The 14,978-nt window shown below is 44.9% G+C and overlaps 1 protein-coding gene across 2 annotated transcripts in view; it reads right to left on the bottom strand.

Annotated features, from left to right (window-relative positions):
* PRKCB (protein kinase C beta) overlaps positions 1-14,978 on the bottom strand; it is a 392,285-nt gene that overhangs the window by 92,657 nt on the left and 284,650 nt on the right. For both annotated transcript variants that reach the window (XM_030924982.1, XM_030924983.1), the window contains exon 9: positions 4,375-4,521. In XM_030924982.1, coding sequence (XP_030780842.1) covers positions 4,375-4,521 — 147 coding nt within the window. The remainder of the gene's footprint in view (positions 1-4,374; positions 4,522-14,978) is intronic.

Genomic DNA, 14,978 nt, shown 5'->3' with positions numbered 1-14,978 from the left:
TTTGTTTTGTTTTTCCTGGGTTAAGGGAGGTGGAAACAGATTACCCCAAAGCCCGATCTCTTTCATCTTCAGAAGGGGAAGAGCAAATCACTGCAGCTGTGTTCTTCTGTTTATGGAGATTGATCTATATACCTAACCAGACTGCAAAATGTTCAAAGTTGGAATTCAAATACAAAACCTGCATTAATTTACAACACTGGTCGGCAATACTAGAGTTGCAAAGGATTACTCTGTTTTAAAGGATCATAGAGGTGTTATTCTACTTTGTTTTCATGACATATTGTTGTTTTCATCTATGATTTATCTGATGCTACATCTCCAGTCTGGAACAGAGCTCTCAATGATTATAACAGTTTCCATGGAGACATATGATCTATTCTCTCATTGCTCCCCAGTGATCCATTCTCCCACGACTCCACCCACTATCCCCCAACCCCCATCCTTCCCATGGGATCCTCCAGAACTTCCAATCCTCCATCAAACATCCTCTCATCTGTTTTGTTAAGCGATCAAAAACAGGCACAGTACACAAACTTTTGAGTTAACAAGGACAAGAATAAAAATGTTAGATTACCTCGGGGGACTGGAAAGACACAAATTAACACAATAAACGTGTTCACATAGGGAGAGTAGCAGCAGTGAGTGGTCAGAGAAGGATGTGAACTTGGGTAGGAGCAGGACTTCTCAGTGTTTATCCTTTTAATATAATCTTAATGATGAACCATGTGAATGCATTGCTTATTAAGAATATCATGGCCAAGTGCAGTGGCTCATGCCTATAATCCCAGCCCTTGGGAGGCCAAGACAGGTGGATCACCTGAGGTTGGGAGTTCAAGACCAGCCTGACCAACATAGAGAAACCCTGTCTCTACTAAGAGTGGAAAATTAGCTGGGTGTGGTGGCGCATTCCTGTAATCCCAGCTACTCGAAAAGGCTGAGGCAGGAGAATCACTTGAACCTGGGAGGTGGAGGTTGCAGTGAGCCGAGATCGTGCCATTGCACTCCAGCCTAGGCAACAAGAGAGAAACGCCATCTCAAAAAAAAAAAAAAAAAAAAAAATATATATATATATATATATATATACATATACATATATATATATATATATACATATACATATATATATATATATATATACATATACATATATATATATATATATATATACATATACATATATATATATATACATATACATATATATATATATATGATTTAGGACAGGTGCAGGGGCTCACACCTGTAATCCTAGCACTTTTGGAGGCCATGGCAGGAGGACCGCTTGAGCTAATAAGTACTTGGACAGCCTGGGAAACATAGTGAGATCACGTCTCTACAAAAAAATACAAAAATTAGGCCAGGCGCGGTGGCTCATGTCGGTAATCCCAGCACTTTAGGAGGCTGAGGCGAATGAATCACATGAGGTCAGGAGTTTGAGACCAGCCTGGTCAACATGGTGAAACCCTGTCTCTACTAAAAACTACAAAAATTAGCCAAGCGCAAGGCTGAGGCAGGAGAATCACTTGAACCAGGGAGGTAGAGTTTGCAGTGAGCCGACATGGCACCATTGCACTCCAGCCTGGGCAACAGAGTAAGACTCTGACTCAGAAAAACAAAAACAAAAACAAAAACAAAAATTAGCCAGGCGTGGTGGTGCATGTCTGTAGTTCCAGTTATTCAGGGGACTGAAGCAGGAGGACTGCTTGAGTCCAGCATGTCGAGGCTGCAGTGAACCGTAATGCACCACTACATTCCAGCCTGGACAACAGAGTGAGACTCTGTCTCAAAAAGAAAAAAAAAAAAAGTGCTCATTTAATTTTTTAAAACTCAGCTTATTAGAACCTCTTCTTTATTTAGGCCACTTTCTTCCCCATCATCAGAGAAACTGCTCCATATTTGAAATCTAAATACCTCAATTCTTCCTAACATTTTACGTATCTTGACCTCATCCATTTTTTTTTTCATCCCTAGACTTCTAAACTCCCTTTTTCCCACCCAGGTGATGACTCCCTTTATGCTAGATGTCTTCCCCAACCCAATCTAGATACCACTTCCATTCATGTATTCAACACACTTTTCCTGAGCACTTGGTACAGGCTCTGTGGATCTGCAGTGGACATTTCTCTTCCCAGAATCCTTAACTCTCTTTCTTCCATAATCTAGTTCACTGATTCTACTAATCTCACCCTTAGCTCAAATCCACCATCTCCTTCTCCATCTCTACCCCAGGGATGCTCAGAGCTGCTGGTAAAAACCATACAACGTTGTGGACCACTGCCAACTGCCTATTCCCAACCTTAGGGACTGGATGGGCCATCTTAGTGGCTGCCCTTAATCTCTATTCCCATCCCATGCTGAGGCTCTTCAGACTTTCAGCCATCATTTCAGATTCCTTAGTCCATCTCAGCAGATACCCTTGCCACCCACAGACAGAGAATCCATGCATTCAATCTAGGCACTGAATGAATTCCATCCCTAGGCTCTGAGAACACAGTGGTGACCAGGACAGAGACGATCCCTATTCTTGTGGAGCTTAGACCTTAGAAAGGGAAGAGAGAAAAATCAACGAGGACACAAGAAAAGCATCGCTCAGTAATGGGTGCTATGAGAGAGTTAAATATAACGGACAGTGAATGAGAGGCAACTTTGAGTGGGTAGTTGGGGAAGATTTTTCAGAAGAGGTGGCGTCTAAGTTGAGATGTGAATTGCAGGAAGGAGCCGGCCATGCAAACAGCAAAGTGAGCAGAATCACAAAGCTTCTAAGAGGGAAAGGAGCTTTGTGTGTTTCAGTGACCCAAGAGCTGAGGTTGTGGCCAGAGCACAGTGGGTGATGAGGAGGAAAAGAAGAAAAGAAGCCACACAGAGAACACCAGATGATAAAGGGTGATACAAGCTAAGGATGTAACACAGAATTTCTTCTAATTGGATGGAAAGTCATTGGAGGGTCTTAAGCAGGGGAGCTCCTTGACTTAATGTAAGCTTTAAAAAATTATTAGGGCTGTGAAGTAGAAAGTATATTAATTATAGGCAACAAGATTGGGATTGGGATTAAACATAGGCAAGAAGATTGGGATTAATTATAGGTAACAAGATTAATTATAGGCAACAAGACTGGGATTGGGATTAATCATAGGTAACAAGATTGGGACTGGGATTAATCATAGGTAACAAGACTCGGATTGGGATTAATTATAGGCAAGAAGATTAGGATTGGGATTAATTATGGGTAAGAAGATTGGGATTGGGATTAATTATAGGCAAGAAGATTGGGATTGGGATTAATTATAGGCAACAAGATTGGGATTGGGATTAATTACAGGTAACAAGATTGGGATTGAGAAGCCACTGAGGAGTTTCTGTACTTATCCAGGTGATATTAATGGTTTGGACTAGGGTAGTATTAGAGAGATGAAGAGAAGTTAGTGAATATGTGATATACTTTGAAGGAACTGTCAGCATTCGCCAGGGCATTATACATGGTTGCGGGGGGCAGTGGGCAGGGATGGTGGGAATACAGCAAAGAGGGAAACTCAGGGATAACTCCCAGGTTTTTGGCTTACGTTACATAGATGGAAAATAAATTTATATTTTTTGCACACCTAAGTTCATGGTATGAGATTTATGCTAGACATCTTCATGGCACGCAAAGGGACTAAAAACCCCAAAACAACACTAAACGAGTCAGAAATACTGACAACACAATCTCAACTTCAGTAAAACAGCATCTCACAGTATCTATAAAAGCATCCAGAACCACTCTACGAGTCCCAGGGTCACCCTTCCACTGTGCTACTGTTTGAAAGGAACGATTTCCGTTCTCAGCTGTCAGAGTGATCTTTTCCAAAAGGCAAATCCGATCGTATCACTGCTCTGCTTAAAAACGTTCAATGGCTCCCCGCTGCAATGTGAAGGAAACCCAAACTCCTCACCGTAGCTTATGAGATTTGCATCCTTGGGTCCTGCTTGTCTCTGCAACATCACATCCTATACCTCCTTCTACTAGCGACATTTTGCCCCAACACCTTCTGATGGTTCCTAGGATGCACCCAGCCTGTCCCCACCCTGGAACTTTTGCACTTGCTCTCTTCTGAGAACATTTTTTCCTAGCTCTTTGAAAGTATAGCTAGTTCTTTCTCATCCTCCAGGTCTCAGCCTATGTGTCACCTCCTCAGACTGTCTGAACGGGTCCCCTTTTTGTTTGTGAGAGAGCACTCCATTCATTTCCTTCATGGTATTCATTACAAAGTGTAGTGTGGGTCTATTTACTTCTTACTCTCCCTCCCACTAGGACGTCCGCCCCATAGGAACAGCAAATGTGCCTGCCTTGTTAGATGTTCCTTCCAGAGCAGGTGGAGTCACCACATCATACTGTACCTTGCCAAAGCTGCCTTTCCCCAGCACCATTAGGAAGTTAAAATCAGTCAGTTTCATCCGGTCTCTGCTGCCATTGTTGTCAAATTTGGAGACAGTATTGGTCGTCTTTTCTTCTGGGACCTTGGTTCCCTGACTGATCTTGGCCCTCTGCAAAAAGGAAGCACACGGAAAACACGCTCAGGGTTTGAGGATGATCTTGTAGGAAGACACAGGCACGCAGTGGGACGCTGTGGTTCCTGCATCTCCGGCACCCTGTCCCCGTGAAAAGCATGGCCGTGCATCACTCCACAAGTCTGAAACCTGTCGGATATCCTTTGCACTTCCATCTTTCTTTGATCCCTCGTGTCTCAACCATAACCAGGAACTGTCATTTCTTTCCTCCCAGCTGTCTCTAGAATTCATCTACTTCTTTCCATCTCAACCACCACTACCTGCCATCATCTCTCACCTGCACAAGGCACATTGCTTTCCTTTACACTGGGCTTCACACACAACCACAGTGAGTCTCTCACCCAACCAAGTCCCCTCTTGCTTAAAATGCCACAGTGGCATCCCATTATTTTCATGATAAAGATTGAGGTGCTTTCATGGACTTATATGTTCAGGCCCTACCTGGCTTTCCAACTCCATCATTGCTAGGGTGCTTCTTCCCTACAACGTAGCTTCACTCTCCTTTCACTCCCCTGGATGTCCCAGGCCCCTCCAACCACAGGGCCTTTGCATCTGCTGCTGCTACTGTGGTACAAATGGCTATTCTCTCCCCTTCAACAACCCAGCTAGGAGTTTACATCTTCATGTCCTCAGGGAAGCCCTCGTCGATTCTCTCTGTCTGCACTAGCTTCTCTGATTTTCTTCATCCACTTCTCTTCCCATTAATACTGGAGGATAACTGCCTGTTCTCTTGTTTCCTTCCAATAAACTGGAGACTCTCTCGTGGACAGGGAATATTTCTCATTCTCTGTGGTCTTCCTGACAACTAGTATAGTTCCCAGCTAAATATTTGTTGCATAAATAGATGAATGACGGCCATGTGTGTCCTCAGTGCAATGGGAGAGGGACTCCTTGCCATGAGTGGAGGAATGGGGCTCAGAGTGGCAGCGGGCGCTTTGGAATGAGACAAGAACCAGAAGCCATGAGCAGGAGACCTGCAGCTGCCAGGACTTTGTTACTGGATTCACTTCTAGCAGAGAGAAAACTGTGGAGTTAAAAGCTCATGTGTGGCTGGGCACAGTGGTTCACACCTGTAATTCCAACAATTTTTGAGGCTGAAATAGGAGATTCAATTAAGGATAGCAGTTTGAGAACAGCCTGGGCAAGATAGCAAGACCCTGTCTCTACAAAAATAAAGAAAGTTAGCCATGCATGGTGGTGTGCACCCGTCATCCCAGCTACCTGGGAGGCCAAGGTGGGAGGATAGCTTTAGCCCAGGAGTTAGAGGCTGTAGTGAGCTGTAATCACACCACTGCCCTCCAGCCTGGGTGACAGAGTGAGATCCCATCTCTCTCTCACTCAAAAAAAAAGCCTCGTGGTAGAATTCTCTGACATGAATCAGCTGTGTGGTCCAGAACACATGAGTTAAGTCAAACACTCCTCTGCCCAATATATATACCTTCCCACTATTCTCAAAGTAAAAGCCAAAGACCACAGATGACTGAGTCCCTCTGGACTCCCTCTGATTTCAGTCTCCTTTCTACTTCCACACTGGCCTCCTCGCTGCTCTCTGAATGCACCAAACACGCTCTTACCCCAAGGCCTTTGCACCTGCTGTTCCCTCTGCTCAGAGCACTCTTTCTCCAGAACTCTCTCACCTCTAATAAGAGGGCTCTTCCCTGAACACCCCACATAAAATTGCTCTCAGCAATCTCCATCTGCCTCACTTACTTGATTTTCTCTAAAACACTTGTCACCATCTTACAAACCATATATTTACTTGTTTCCCAATTTATCGTCTTTCTCCTTATACCAGAATGTAAGCTCCCTGAGAGCAAAGATTTTGACTGTTCTGCTTTCCACTGTTTCCCTGGTACCTAGAGGAGTGTGGCAAAGAGAAGGCACTTAATTGCATTTGGTGATTGAAGCTTCCTAAACATTCATCACCTTTTCAAGACAACGGAGATAATGACATGAAATGATGTATCACAGAGTCCTTAGTATCATTCCTGGCACACAATGGATGCTCAGTGAATGGTACCTATTATTATTGTTGCATTATTTGGTTGTTTTGAAGATAAAGAGGCAACATAAATCTTTCCGAAGTTTTGAATATCAGGGAAGATTCATTCATTCATTCAAAAAACATTTATTAAGGCTGGATATGGTGGCTGATGCCTGTAATCCCAAAGCTTTGGAAGGCTGAGGCAGGACTGCTTAAGACCAGGAGTTCAAGACCAGCCTGGGCAACACAGCCAGACCCCATCTAAAAAAAAAGTTTAATTAGCTAGGCATGGTCACAGTGGGCCCGTAGTGCCAGCTACTTGGGAAGTTTAAGGCAGGAGAATCCCTTAAGCCCAGGAGTTGGAAGCTGCAGTAAGCTATGATCACTATATTGCACTCCAGCCTGGGCAACAGAGCAAGACCCTGTCACAAACAAACCAACAAACAAACCAAAAATTCTTATTGAGTACCTGCTGCATGATAGGTGCTGCTCTAGGTGCTGAGGGTACATCAGAGGGCAAAAAGGATGCAGATACTCTCAAAAAAGGTGCATTCTAGCTGGGATTGGGTCCTCCAAACTGTGTCCAAAAGGTATGTTGGGGTTGCTGAGGCAGATAAACTGGTATTGGCAGCAGGAACGGTATTTATGGAACAGAGGGGAAGACACATTCAAAGAATGAAACATCATCTGGCTGGAGCATGAAATGCAGGGCAGATATGACACAGGAGGCAGACGAAGGGCTGAAAGGACCTTAAGAAATTCAGGCTGACTGTAAGCATGACAAGTAGCCTTTGAAAGGTTTGTAGCAGGGCTATGGTATGACCTTAAAAATTTAAAGGTACTCTGAGTGGAGAGAGGAGACCCCCAGCATGTGGGCTGGGGGATCACTAGGAATTCACTGCATTATTAAGGAGAGAAATGATGAGCCAGACATGGTGGTGTGTGCCTGTAGTCCCAGCTACTCGGGAGGCTGAGGTGGGAGGATCAGCCCAGGAGTTGGAGCCCAGGAGTCAGAGGTTGCAGTGAGCCATGATCGCACCACTGCACTCCAGCCTTAGTGATAAAGGGAGACCCTGTCTTAAAAAAACAAAAAATGATGGACTCAGTTGTCTGCAGTGTAGATGGAACAAAGTGGACCTGTTTGGGAGACAGACTGACCCCAGCTGGGTAGCACATTGGGCAAGGGAGAAGGGAGATCGGAGATGAAGGACAGCTCCAGCTTCTGTTCTGGCCAACTGGCAGGATACTGGTTCTTTCCACTGAGATGAGAAGAAGCGGAAAAGGAGTAAGTTTGGAAGTGTGGGGAAGAGATGACTGGTGTGATTTCAGACATGTTGAGATCCCCTCTTCCCCACAGCAGCTTAAAACTGCAAGGTTTATTTCCCCCTCATGGGATGCATATTCCACTGTTACCACTTAGGAACCATGGCTAACAAAGCATCCACCCGTTTCTCTTTATTCATGTTTTGAAAATCGAGCTGGGCACCGCGTAGTGCACCAATCTCACGTGCACGGCTCTGCGGATTTTGACAAATGCGCACATCCATGTAACTCAAACCCCAAACAAGACGCAGAACATTTCCATCACCCTCCAAAAGTTCCCAGTCGACCCCCCTCCCACTAAGGCTATCTCTGTTCCGGTTTCTATCCCATAGGTCAGTTCTGTCTGTTCTTTATTCAGCTGAATGGCATCGTAGAGTACGTACTCTTGTGCCTGGCTTCTTTCGCTCATCAAAATGTTCTTGAAATGCATCCATGTTTTTGCATAAATCGGTAATTTGTCTCTTTGTATTGCTGAATGGCACTCGTTATTGATGTTTATCCCGTCTCCTGTGTACGGGCATTTGAGTTGTTTCCCCTTTCGGCCTACTAACAATGCTGCTGTGAACATACTTGGTCAGTTTACTTTGCAGTAAGATATATTGAGGTTTAATCCACGTGTAAATACCCAGTAAGTGGTTGTATACGTGGGTTTGGGGCTTGAGCAAAGATATCTGAACTGGAGACAGATTTGGGGTGCAGAGGTAGTGAGGGGGTAGTTAAAACTACAAAGTTATCTTATTCGCAATGGAGACTGCAAACTAAAGAACCAGCATAGGACAGAAGCTGTCTCACCTTTCTTGGGCTATGTCCTCACACCCTCCTAAATCATCACCCCCAAGCTGGCCTGACCCAAACACATTCCCTCCTCCCCTCCCCGCTCCACCCCCCCATCACCTTATCACCGTGTGTCCTGCCTTCTTTGAATCCTGGCTCAGGACCCATTGGATTCACACACTCCGTTCTCCAGACTGTGAAGATCCAAGTCCTGCCTGTCCCAGTCCTCAGTTCCCATCCTGGGAACCTTCCCATCCACCTGCGGGTCCCAGCACACACTCCCCATGAAGCGTGAGCACAGACCTCAAACTTCCCGATTTCTTCATTTGACTTTGATTAGCAAAATAGATAAGGACTTTTTTTGGTGGGGGGTGGAGGTGGGGGTGGGGTGGGGTTGATTTTTTCCTTGTCCTTCAAGGAGCAGCTAACAGCCTCATCCCTCAGCGCTAGAAACTCCCTTCTCTCCTCTGAATCCGGGGCTGGCAGCCCTCTTTCCTCCCTCCCTCCTAGCTTGCTTTTACAACGTTTCCCATGGGCATGTTAATTTAACTTCTAGAATCTAGATCAGAAGACTAATAACCCTGGAAAAAAAAAAGAAGTCTAATAACCCTGTTGATCTGGTCTGCACAGTGTTTGCTGTCATTTTAATATTTAATTAGTTGCCAACTGTTGAAAATTTGGATATATGAAAACCCAGACCCCCAGCTTCTTTTGAAGAAGGGGATCTGCTAACACTGGGTGATACAAGCTCTTTCGCCTTCTTCTTGTTTGCCTGGCTCCTGAAAACACCCGGGTTTGTGGCCCCTACACAGTGAGCCTTCAGAGGACAGGAGCCCCGTCCTTTGTCCTTCGAAATATCCTATTGTTCCAAGGGGACAATGCCCAGGACACACCGCATCAAAGAGAGAACATTTTAAAATTGAGGCACAAATTAAACTCATCCTTTATCTTGCTGGGTAGGATGTGCTTGAAGAAACAGGAATACGCTAATGGCTGCCTTTTCATGTCTGTAATTTAGAGCCCTAGAACTCAACGCTAAGAGAGAAAGCAAATAGCATTTCTGAGCAAAGAGCCAAGTCACCTTCCAGACAGCAAGAGGGGACAGTGGAGAAGCCCCAGCAGCCAGGCTCTGGGCTCCACTCCTGATGATGAATGCCTGTCCTGGCTAAAACTGCAGATTCCTCTGCCACTCCACCCCTACAAGGAACTACTACAGGCACTCGCAGCTACCTAGCAGTGGGGCAAGGACCTCTGTAGGCTAGGAGTCCCTGTAGATTCTCCCTAACCTCCAAGCAGCCCTTCCAAAGCCCAGAAAGAGGATGTTCTGAGCTTTATTTATCCCAAAGGGGGAGCTGATAATTATAACAGCAACCATGATGCTAGCATCTAACATCTGGATGTGTATGACGTGTAAGACACTCTGCTAAATGCATTACCTCATTCAATCCTCACATAACCTCATGAAGTAAGAAGTACTATAATTCCCCATTTTACAGGTAGGGAATCAGAAGCTCAGAGAGACAAAGCAACTTGCTTATAGCCACTCAGCAAGGAGGTGGCAGAATTGGGATTCAAATCTAGGCAGTCTGGCTCTCAGGCCATCACACTTAACCATTAGGCTACATTGCACAGATACGATCACTGGTGTTCTTCCAAGACACCACCAGCATGCTACTCTCTACACCTGGGGCTGCTAACAGCAAACACCTGCGATTCTTTGTCTGCAGCTTATTTTCTGGTTGTAGGAGCAGGCACAGTGCACAGGGCACATTGAAAGTGCTGGTGGGTGGATTTCCCTGGGAGCAGCCCTTAGCCTGCAATGGAAGGAGAGCCAATGGATAACCCCTCAGCTTCCTGTCCCTTGATTGGGAAATTCTGAGGCATGCATTCTGCGCTGACTAGAGAGTTCTCCAGCAGGGTTAAAACCTAGCTGCCCACAGCGGTAGCTTGCTTGATAATACTTTCCTGGCTTCCCACCTTTTCTGGCAATGCTTCTTTATTAACTTATGGTGCTTCCAGGATCACCTCCCAAATAAAGTACTTGCACTTGAATCCTTATAGTCTGTTTCTGGGGAAAACTCAAACCCGGGACAACCAGCGGCTCTGGGGCCTTGAAAAGTTACTTAAACCTCTGTGGGCCTCAGTTTCTTCATTTGTAAAAGTAAAATGGCGTGATAACAGTACCTACCATTCTAGGTTGTTGTAAGGATTAAATTACTGGAGTTAATGTTTGCAAAGCACTTAGAATCCTAAATGGCACACAGTAAGCACTTTGTTAAATAAATACATTTTAAGACTCTGAGAAATCCTACTGTATGCCATCCAAAATGGAGTCTTCTCTTCCCAAGCCCACGGTCGACTGAAAGCCCCCTAACCAAACAGAGCCAGCTCTGACATTCTGAAGTATACCACGTGTGGCAACTGCACCAAGCTCACACTACCATGAAATTCTATTACCCCAATTCTAGCAGCTCGATTTTACTGTCACTCAGGATTCCTCCAGATAAGAGGCTTGAAAGTAATTTCTGAGTCATTCCGGGTGCTAATTGGTTATCTCCCAGGGATTACATTTCTCACGTTCAAGGTCAACTGAAATTCCTCTGTAAGCCTGAGAACAATTTCGGTCTGTTGGAAACATTTTTTTTAATCAACAACTACAGTATGGAGCGATTATAATTCAGGCATAAACAAGCTTTTGCAGGCTCTTGCTAGAAATAAAGGGACACAATTTGTTGCACGCGGACAAAACAGTCTCCTATTCCAAGCCAATTACCGGCCCAGACAAATGTACTGTTTGCATAGAAAATCTTTTCCTTGGTGTTCTGAAATGTCCCCCCGGCTGCCCCAGGACAGAAGAAATCATTTTGTAAAACTGAGACTTCATTGTATACAAGAAAATACCGGCCTTGTGTTTTTCACCCTTAATAGTACATTTCTATAACAGCAGCAAATGGATACTTCACCGGCAAGTTGTGGGAAAGAGATGGAAAGTGTTCTCTGGAAGGACGGCCTTCCTGTCTTAATTTTTATCAAACAGCATCCAGTTTTTAGTTCTACTTGGAGGGAAGATGCTTTTATCAGTTCACTTGGGTTTGAGTCCAAGACTTTGGGAACAAGTCTCTGTTATCGAGGTCACTGGAGAATGACTGACAAGCTCAAGGCCAATGTGTCCGTTCCACTTGTTTCCAGGAAGGGAGGGCCCCACTGGGTCAGAACTATCACTATCCTCCAGCATGTAGGGAAGGCACAGGCTCAAGACAAGGAATTTGGGAATACAAGTTATTTCTTTTTTATTTTTATTTTTAAAAAATATATATTTTTTAAATAATGAGGCAGAGTCACTATATTGCCCAGGCTGGTCTCAAACTCCTGGGCTCAATCAACCCTCCTGCCTCGGTCTCCTAAAGTGCTGGGATTACAGGAGTGAGCCACCATGCCTGGCCCCTAAGCACTATTTCTATCAAGTTGAGGGAAAAACAAACTTGATAGAAAGTTTGTTTCTTTCGGCCGGGCGCGGTGGCTCAAGCCTGTAATCCCAGCACTTTGGGAGGCCGAGACGGGCAGATCACGAGGTCAGGAGATCGAGACCATCCTGGCTAACATGGTGAAACCCCGTCTCTACTAAAAAATACAAAAATCTAGCCGGGTGAGGTGGCGGGCGCCTGTAGTCCCAGCTACTCGGGAGGCTGAGGCAGGAGAATGGCGTAAACCCGGGAGGCGGAGCTTGCAGTGAGCTGAGATCCGGCCACTGCACTCCAGCCCGGGCCACAGAGCGAGACTCTCTCTCAAAAAAAAAAAGAAAGTTTGTTTCTTTCAACAACCTTGTCCTTTATCTTGCTGTGTACGATGTGCCTTCAGAAACAGGAATACACTCACTAATGGTTGCCTTTTCATGTCTGCAATATAGAGCCCTAGAATTCAAAGCCGCCTAACCAGAGGCAACCAACCCTGACGTACTGAAATACACCACTTGTGGTAACTGGCTCTCAGGATAAATGCTAAAATCCTTGGGATATCATGCCTGTAATCCCAGCACTTTGGGAGGCCGAGGCGGGTGGATCCCAAAGTCAGGAGATTGAGACCATCCTGGCTAACACGGTGAAATCCCACCGCTACTAAAAATACAAAAAATTAGCCAGGCGTGGCAGCGGGCACCTGTAGTTCCAGCTACTCAGGAGGCTGAGGCAGGAGAATGGCATGAACCCAGGAAGCGGAGCTTGCAGTGAGCCGAGATCGGGCCACTGCACTCCAGCCTGGGTGACAGAGTAAGACTCCATCTCCAAAAAAAAAAAATCCTTGGGATAAATGCTCCTGGGTAAACACTCTTGGGAAAAATGCTCTTGGAACAAATGCTAAAATCCTTGGGATAAATACTCTTAGGATAAATGCTAAAATCCGTGGGATAAATGCTCTTGGGATAAATGCCAAAATCCTTGGGATAAATACTCTTGGGGTAGATGCTAAAAATCCTTGGGATAAATACTCTTGGGATAAGCACTCTTGGGCAAATGCTCTTGGGATAAATGCTAAAATCCTTGGGATAAATACTCTTGGGATAAGCACTCTTGGATAAATGCTCTTGGGATAAATGCTAAAATCCTTTGGATAAATACTCTTGGGATAAATGCTAAAATCCTTGTCAAGGCCAGCACAGCCCTGCATACTCTGACCCACACCTACTTCCCCAGCCTTGGACTCTCTTTGGCTTTCTCTGCTCTACCCAGGCTGGTCTTCTTTCAGTCTCACATGGTTGCTATATAACCCCCAACCATAGGGCCTTTACACATGCTGTTTGCAGAATGGAATACATTTTCCCTCTTTTTACATGGTAAAATTCCATTGCTGTTTTCTCCCTGACACCTCCCCATCCTCTCAAACTACGTGACATTTCTTTTGTACATGTTCTCAAGGTACCTGATCTCTCTTTCACAGGACTTTACATGGTCTTTACACATTTTTTTATTTGCTTGTGTCATTATTTGATGAATAACAATAATAAAAATCCATTTCATTTTAGCTATGCTATTATACACATTTTTGGGGAGTTAGTAGGCCATCATGGCTTATCTAGAATTGATCATCTCCCACCAGACTCAGTGTATTGAGTTTGTGGGAACAAAATAATGTGTTTTCCCTCAGGAAACCACTAAAATCACTCAATGCACATATAATGTAAGCATTCAAACCTATCTTCCCCCGAATATTTTATTTGTAAAGCAGGGATGTGTCCTATACACTTATACACCTCTTATGTGCTGAAAATGGTGTTTATTTGTCCCCATAGAAGGAAAGGGGTTTATCTCAGGTAGAAGTAGAGCCAGCAATGTAACTCAAGGTCACAGCCAAGGGCTTCCCATTTGATAAAACTATTCTCTGGGAAGATCTACCCCCAGGGTATTTCATGAAGTCATTAGCACAATCAATTCCATTCGTTAACTATATAGCACCATTCTGCCAATAGAGCCAATCCAGATTCCATCCATCAGCAAGCCTAGTTGACTCAGCCTCCAAAATATATCACTTCTCTGTCTACTCTTTTTTTTTTTTTTTTTTTTTTTTGAGACCAAGTCTTGCTCCGTTGCCCAGGCTGCAGTGAGCCAAGATCGTGCCACTGCACTGCAGCCTGGGCAACAGAGCATTACTGATCGTGCAGTGATGCAATCTTGGCTCACTGCTGCCTCTGCCACCCAGAGCAATTCTTGTGCCTCAGCCTCCCAAGTAGCTGGTATTAAAGGCATGCACCACCATGCTTGGCTAATTTTTTTGTGTTTTTAGTAGAGACGGGGTTTAACCATATTGGCCAGGCTGGTCTTGAACTCCTGACCTCAAATGATCTGCTTGCCTCAGCTTCCCAAAGTGCTGGGATTACAGGCGTGAGCCACAGCGCCCCGCCCGCTGTCTACTTATTTCATTCACCGTGACTACCATTCCAGTCCATCAAAATGGTGGGCAGTGAATAAGCACTTTTGAAGAAATGTCTAAGTCTGAATGCAGACAGGGAAGCGGGAATAACTTCATAAGGCAAGGGCATTTAATTGGGGTCTTGAAGGATTAATCAGAGTTTTCTAGGAGATGAAACAACCTTGCAAAGGCTCAGAGTCATGAAAAGTCTTGGTAGGAACCATGCCATAAACAGGAAAATCAGCACAGCAGCAAACCTAACTGGTTCCCATTGTTGAAAGAAAGGAGATGAAGAAAGAAGAGAGAGAGAGAGAGAAGATAGAGGAAGAGAGAGAGAAAGAAAGGGGAGAAGAAAGAAAGAAAGAAAAGAAAGGAAGGAAGGAAGGAAGGAAGGAAGGAAGGAAGGAAGGAAGGAAGGAAGGAAGGAAGGAGGGAGGGAGGGAGGGAGGGA

Source organism: Rhinopithecus roxellana, chromosome 20, assembly GCF_007565055.1.
Source record: "Rhinopithecus roxellana isolate Shanxi Qingling chromosome 20, ASM756505v1, whole genome shotgun sequence".
NCBI classification, from domain to species: domain Eukaryota; kingdom Metazoa; phylum Chordata; class Mammalia; order Primates; family Cercopithecidae; genus Rhinopithecus; species Rhinopithecus roxellana.
The sequence above is the reverse complement of the archived record's forward strand: the minus strand, read 5'-3'. Positions and strand labels throughout refer to the sequence as shown.